Below are 7,165 nucleotides of genomic sequence, written 5' to 3'. Positions count from 1 at the left end.
TAAAATAAAAAACTGCTCCCACCAGGGAGAGGCAGAATCACGATATATTTTTGTAAAAATTACTTTGTAATTACCACTTTGTTGCATTTTGTAAAACAAACGTACTTCTCTTGCTTAGCATCGCATATCTGATTTGATTCTTATACAATATGAATTGTTGCTCTATGGTGGATTTTTTAAACATTTTCCTTTGCCTAATCCATTGAATGGCCTAGTGTGAGTTTAGCGGAACGGTACACTGTTGCTCTCAGGGGTTAAATCTACTATTTTATATCAACAACCAACAACGAACAATAAACGAAAACGGAAATATTCTGTTTTATGTGTGTTCTAAATTCACACCGACCCAGCTAGTTATCATCTCTCTGTTTGTAATCTACCTCTGATAAAAGTGCCCAAAAATAAACCATTCAGATATAGACACAATTGGCAACGACACTGTCAATTGCACTAAAAATATATATTAGTCGAAAACTACGTTCGGAACCAAATGCCGATTTAGCTCAGTGCACGACGAACCTGTCAAAATGCATACACACTAAACTTAAACCAATCAGGAAGGCTCAGAATGATCCCAAACTGTACCTTCGCCAATATATCGTGCCGCCAGCGCCAAAATCTCTCCCTGATTCAAAATTTGGTTCCTATCTGTTTGCATGCTATTCACATTTCGATCGCCAAATTTGATATCCTACCAGAGCTACTCCGGTTCCGCCCCTTCCAAAAAATCGCGGGGCAGCCACCCAATAAAACTGGCTCAAAAATAGCATCTTGCACTACTCCTCTACCCACTCTCTTCCACGCATTCGTGTGTAAATTTAGTTTTTTTTCGTATCCTAAGCTCTTGCTTGCGCCAAAAACTCCATCCATTCGTAAATAGATTTCCTCTAACTACAACTGCCCGGCCGACCGCGCCAAATGCTACACGGTGACTGACTGATTCCCAAACTCTTCCTACCGTTTGACACGAAGCCTGTCGTCGTCGTCCTCTGGTCGTCGGGTTTCCAACGAACAAAATGGTTCCAAAAAACATCCAACCTCCAGAAGCCAGGGTTTTTGGGGGTCCTGCAACGGTACGGCACCGATCTACTTTGATTCATCCTGATCCATCGGTTCCTCCGAGTCTTCCCGGGAGATGTCTGAGGTTCTGCGTTTTGTGAGAAAGAAAGAGAATCAAAAAAAGATGGCTTAGATTTTTTGATGGGTTCGGTTTTAGCGTGTAGCCGGTGTCTTATCCCTCGGTAGATGTTGACAGGAGCACGTTTCTTCTGACTTGAAATTTGAAGCGGAAGAAGACAAACAGTTGTGAAGTGATCATTTGGAAACAAATGTTAAAACTGGAAGTAGGAGAAAGGAGTGCGCGCTGCGTGAAAACGTTTGCGATCAAAGTGATTTGTGTGGTAAATTTGTGAATTTAATGGAAAATAGGATAAGTTGATCAAGTGAAATTTCGATTCAAGGTCGACACTGGCTTTGCAGAGGGCTTAAAACGCCTAAAGCTAGTGGGGATGAACCTGAGACCTTACAAGCCTAACACCAAAAACAACACCATCACTTTTATCAGAGGGGTTCTCATAGGCTTTGTTCTAAGCCCCCCCTAGACAATTTTAACTCTCATGGGATTTTTTTGATCAAATGGGTCAAGCCCCCTCTAGAATTGAGTTCAAGTAACGCTAATGAGGAAAACCCATTCAAGTCAACAGACTTTGAACGATTCATGGAGTGGCTACGGCAAGAGTACCTTTCGAAAACGGGATCCAAGAGCTGGGTAGTAGCCCTCAAGGACCTGCAACAAAAGATCGTCCACAGGATTCAACAGACCGTAACAGAGCCGGATAGGGATCGATTGCTGGTAGAAATGGAGCAACTAGAATCAACAACACCAGCAACTACAGTGGAGTGTAAGAAGCTGAAAATACTGCAGTATAATATCCACAGCATACGTCTCATGGAAACTCAGTCATTTCCTACATGAAAACTCAGTATATGGGGCGTTGCTTCAGGAAATTCGGCTGAAGAAAGAAGAAACTCATAGGCTTGCACACTACAGACTAGAATCGCACAGGTTATGGGATTTCAACCCAATTACGTTGATTTCGACATATTATATTCCTCGAAGTTACAGCTTCAGAGAAATTAGAGGAAAGATTTTGGAGCTCTTCAACACTCTGGGAGCGATACAAAGCTGGGACCCAACCTCCAAACACCTGCCCAAAAGAAAAACTGGAAGTCGTTCAAATTTGTCGTCCTAGGAAGTGGTCTTCCTAGAATTTGGTAATAATCAGCTCTCAATTATAATTGAGTTTGTAGCGAGATTCCGGTAGCTCAAGCAGAAACCTCAGTATATCTACAACCCCGAGAAAGCCATCTTTGAGAAGACAGCATCAAAAAAGCAAGCTTCATATTATGCATCGCGAAAAATTCTCGCGCCTACGATCTTAAAAAACGCTTGTAGATCGTCGCAGTTACGTGTTGGTGCCTTCTGCGCGATCATGCCTTAGACAATCAGGAATAATCGCGCAGAAGACACCAAAACGAATTGAAGTAGCTGCGACGATCTACAAGCATTTAAAGATGTTTTCAAGATCGCCGTCGCGATAAATAATTGCGCAATGCACAGTAATTATTTGAAGCGATGCTGGTCTGAGGAAATCAACGAGGCTTACAAAGCTAAACGAGAGATGCTTCGAAATTACCAGACAGAAGGAATGTCAGAAATAGCTATCAAGTATAACTACGTTATCTGCCAAATGAATCCAAAAGACAACACAAAAGCCTTCCAGAATAGCCTACAATTCTCGGATTACACCCTCGAAAGAAGCATCAGAGATACTATTCTTCACGTCCAATTCAAGAAGGAGAACTACAGTCACCAATTTTTGCAACAAAAATTCCTGGAGATGAAGAACTTCTATTACTAAGACTTCCATCACATCTACACGGATGCATTCAAAACATCAAATGGGACAGCACTGGCTGTTTACGACCAAGCAGCCCAGCAGGTGTCGACTGAAAATATTAATCAAAATTTCTCCATTATCAACGCTGAACTTTTGGAAATACTGTTGAACTTGCGAAGAGAAGGTAATATGGAAAAAAATCTCTCAAGGTTTTGGAGAACGTCAATATCATGTTCAAGGGAAAAGACATTCCAGTGAGCGTGGTACAACCTGAAACCAAATCTTGGACGAATTCACGGAAGATCTGGAGAGATTCGCAGAGAACACCATTAGAGAAACAGAAATCATGAACTTCGATGGATAAGTTCGAAATATTGCAAGTAGCCACGACAGAGGACAGATGAATTGACAGTATACCTAAATCGAGAGGAAATCAAAATAGCTAGTCTTCAAAAACCATAGATTGAACCCGAGGAAGATTATAAAACAGAATGATACAAAATGGTGAAAAAACGCAGAGCGGAGTGCAAGGAAAACCAGAAAATTGAGAAGTTCAGGTACAAGCTGGAACTTGAATAGGCTCAAGGTTATAATCACCTGAACAAAGTGAACATCTCATCGAAGAGCCTAGAGCTGGAAGTGCCAGACGGCGTATGATATTGAAGACCTGCAGACGAGACGGAACGGCTTTCTCGGGAAGCTCACAAGACTAATAACAGCAACGATGGAAGGTGTGCAGACCTATGTGAAGATTTCAGGCGAACATTCCTGTTCGTTTAAATTCCTCCCGGAGACTACGACAAGGTGATGAACTTTCGTGCCTGTTGTTCAATAACGCGCTAGAAGGTGTTATGCGGAGATCCGGGCTTACGATTCTTACGAGATCCAGTCAATTTGTGTGCTTCGCGGCTGATATGGAAATTGTCGGACGAACATTTGAACAGGTGGTAGACCTGTACACCCGCCACAACGTTAGCCGTGAACTATGGAGGTACATCATCAGTGGAATTCGGGCCTACTATGACCTCTACAAGAAGTTGCGGTCAAAAAAAAAATCACACCCGCACCAAAAGTACCATGTATAAAACGCTCATAAGACCGGTAGTCCTCTACGGGCATGAAACGTGGACGATACTCGAGGAGGACCTGCAAGCACTTTGAGTCTTCGAACGTCGGGTTCTTAGGACTGGTGAAGGTTGTAACTCTCTTCGTTACGTGATATTGAGGCACTTGGAGAATTGATTAGGAGCATGCGGGTTCAAGAACAGGAACTGAAGATTGAGAAAAATGTCAGTGAATCAGGAGGCAGAAAATTTGAAAATTGCAAAATACAATGAAATTACGAAAGGAGTAGAGTTCTAATCGATTCCCGGAGCAAGAAGCTCGGACGTTTTGAAAATGTCTTTCTTAATTATACGTCTGACTCACGTTTTTTAATCCCTCCCCAATTGGAAGCGCTGTCTGTGCTACAGTCACAATCTCAACCGATGCCTTACTGTACTGCAGCAGAAAGGAAAGCGTATTACACCTTCTGCGTCGGAGGAGATACGAATGTATTCCAGTGTATATTAAATGCATCTGATAGGCATACATTAGCTGATATTTGTGAAAATTTTAATTTCTTCGCAAAGTCCAACTGTTAGCTGTTGAGTGTGCTAAAAAAAATGTTTGTTTAGACTTTTTCAGTTTTGTTTTTACGTTAAAGTATGGAACAACATTTTGATTCAAATGCCGAACACTGTGTTCATTCTGTCTCATATTCCGAACACCTTGATTCAAATTCCGAACAGCAGGAACAAATCGTATTCAAATGAATATTTTCGCAAATAAATTTATCTGAGCTAATTTTACTGGTCTCGAACAAAAGAATCATAACTACTCCAGAGGTATAAAATAGATTTGAAGACGCTAGAATTGAATTGCAATTGACTGCCATTTCCATGTAATTTGATGACATATTTCAGCGAAACATTTCCACATCGCCATACAAAAACCGAGTGTTCGGAATATGAGTTTGTTCGGAATTTGAGACAAAACGGTATCATGATACAAACAACGTGATACCGTTTTGTCTCAAATTCCGAACAGACTCATATTCCGAACACTTGGTTTTTGTATGGCGATTTGGTTGAAATGTTTCGCTGAAATATGTCACCAAGTAACAAGGAAATGACAGTCAATTGCAATTCAATTTTAACGTCTTCAATATAATTTATACCGTGGGAGTAGTGATGACTCTCTAGTTTGAGACCAGTAGAACAAGCTCATATTTGCTTATTTACCAAATTATTCATTTGAATACGATTTATTCGTGCTGTTCGGAATTTGAATCAAGGTGTTCGGAATATGAGGCAGAATGAACACAGTGTTCGGCATTTGAATCAAAATGTTGTTCCATACTTTTAGGTAAAAACAATGCTAAAACTAATAAAATCAACATTATTAATGGTACACCCAACAGCTCATCGTTAGAATTTGCGAATAAATTAAAATTTACACAAATACCATCCAATTTATAACAATCAGATTCATTTGAAGTCCATATTGGCCTTAAGTGTTCGGAATATGAGTCAAAACGGTATAACTGTATCACGAAACCCGTTCACACTGGATACTATGGTAAGCTGATATTATGGTTTTATTTCTGTTCTTATTTAAAATCACTGTTTTGCCAAAGTCCTACAGCAACTGCCGGACCAATTTAACTTTGCGAAGTCTATTTAAATCGTATAAATTTAGTGGCGTCTGCAGAAATGCGTTCAGCAATTCCTTTGGGTCGTCTTCGGAAGTTTCTCCTGGAATTTCTCCGACAGTCGACTCTGGAATTCTTCCGAAAATGATCTTAGGAGCATCTTTGGTTGTTCAGCTAGTCTAGGAGTTCCTTTAAGAACTCCTCTGGATTTTTTTAGAAGCACCTATAGAAGTTTCTCTGGGCTTTGCACTAGGAATTTTTCCGGAAATTACTCTAGGAGTTGCTTCAGAATTTCTTTCAGAAAATCCAATAAAGTTCCGGATGAACTCGGAAGTTCCTATAGAATTTATTCTAGTAGTTTTTCCCAAATTCCCTCTAGAAGAAAATTTCTCTTGGATTTTTTTTTCGGAAGTTTTTATACGATTTTTCCCGGAAGTTCCTCTAGGAGTTCCTCTGGTAGTTCCAGTGAAAGTTCCTTCGGAAGCTCCTGTTCATCCGGAAGTTCTTATAGAAGTTCCTCCGAAAGTTTCAGAAGTAGTTCCTCCGGAAGTTATTGCAAGAATTCATCTCGACATTCCTGCAACAATTCACTCTAAAATTTCTTCAGAAGCTTCTCAACAAGTTCCGGTACAAATTCTTCGGATGTCTTCGAAAGTTTTACCAATAGTCTCTCCGGAAGTTCCTCTAGGTGATCTTTCAGAAGTTCCTCTCGAATCTACAGTTTTTTTTTGTAAGTTCCTTTCGTAAGATGTTCAAACATTTTCTCCGGGACTGCCTATAGAGGTTCCATCATTGGAAGTTTTTCTAGAAGTACTTCCGGAAGTTCTTCTAAAAGTGCTTTCGGTTCTTTTTTGTAGAAGTTTTTCCTGAAGTTCCTCTAGGAGTTTCTCTTGGATTTTTCTGGAAGTTCCACTGGGAGGTCCCTCGGAAGCTCTTATATGCGTTCTTTCGAAAGTTCTTGTAGAAGTTCTTCCGGAAGTTCCTGTGGGAGTTTATTCGGACTTTCCAGCAAGAGTTCTTTTGGAAGTTTCTGTACGAGTTCCTGAGGCAGTGTAATCGAAAATACTTCTAGGAATTTATCAATAAACTCCTCCAGAAGATTCTCTAGAAGTTCTTCCTAAAGTTCCAACGATTTTTTTTCTGGAAGTTTCACTCTAGGAATTCTTCCGGAAGTTTCCCTAGGAGTTCACATGGAAGTTTCTCAAGGAATACATCCAGCAGTTCTTGTAGAAGTTCTTTCGGGAATTCCTCTGCTTCCTGTAGGAGTTCTAGCAGAAGTTTCTCAAGGATTTCTCCTGGAAGCACCTCTCAACATTCCTCTTCGTGTTCCTCTGAAAGCTCCTCTAGGAGTTCTTCCGGAAGTTTCCCTATGTGTTCCTATGGAAGTTCCTCTAGGAATACATCTAGAAGTTTTTGTAAAAGTCCCTTCGGAAATTCCTCTGATTCCTGTAGGAGTTCTTCCGGAAGTTTCTCAAGAATTTCTGCTGGAAGTTTTTCTAGGAATTCCTCCGCAAGTTTCCCTAGAAGTTGCTATGGAATTCTTCTAAGAATACCTCCAAAGTTCTTGTAGAAG

The 7,165-nt window shown here is 40.5% G+C and overlaps 1 protein-coding gene across 10 annotated transcripts in view; it reads right to left on the bottom strand.

The window, feature by feature from the left end:
* LOC5574971 (histone deacetylase 4) overlaps window positions 1-7,165 on the bottom strand; it is a 252,457-nt gene continuing 245,292 nt past the window's right edge. For all 10 annotated transcript variants that reach the window (XM_021842153.1, XM_021842204.1, XM_021842169.1 and 7 more), the window contains one exon: window positions 1-1,147. In XM_021842153.1, coding sequence (XP_021697845.1) covers window positions 1,087-1,147 — 61 coding nt within the window. In that variant the 3' untranslated portion in view covers window positions 1-1,086. The remainder of the gene's footprint in view (window positions 1,148-7,165) is intronic.

This window comes from Aedes aegypti, chromosome 1, assembly GCF_002204515.2.
Source record: "Aedes aegypti strain LVP_AGWG chromosome 1, AaegL5.0 Primary Assembly, whole genome shotgun sequence".
Lineage (NCBI taxonomy): Eukaryota > Metazoa > Arthropoda > Insecta > Diptera > Culicidae > Aedes > Aedes aegypti.
The sequence above is the reverse complement of the archived record's forward strand: the minus strand, read 5'-3'. Positions and strand labels throughout refer to the sequence as shown.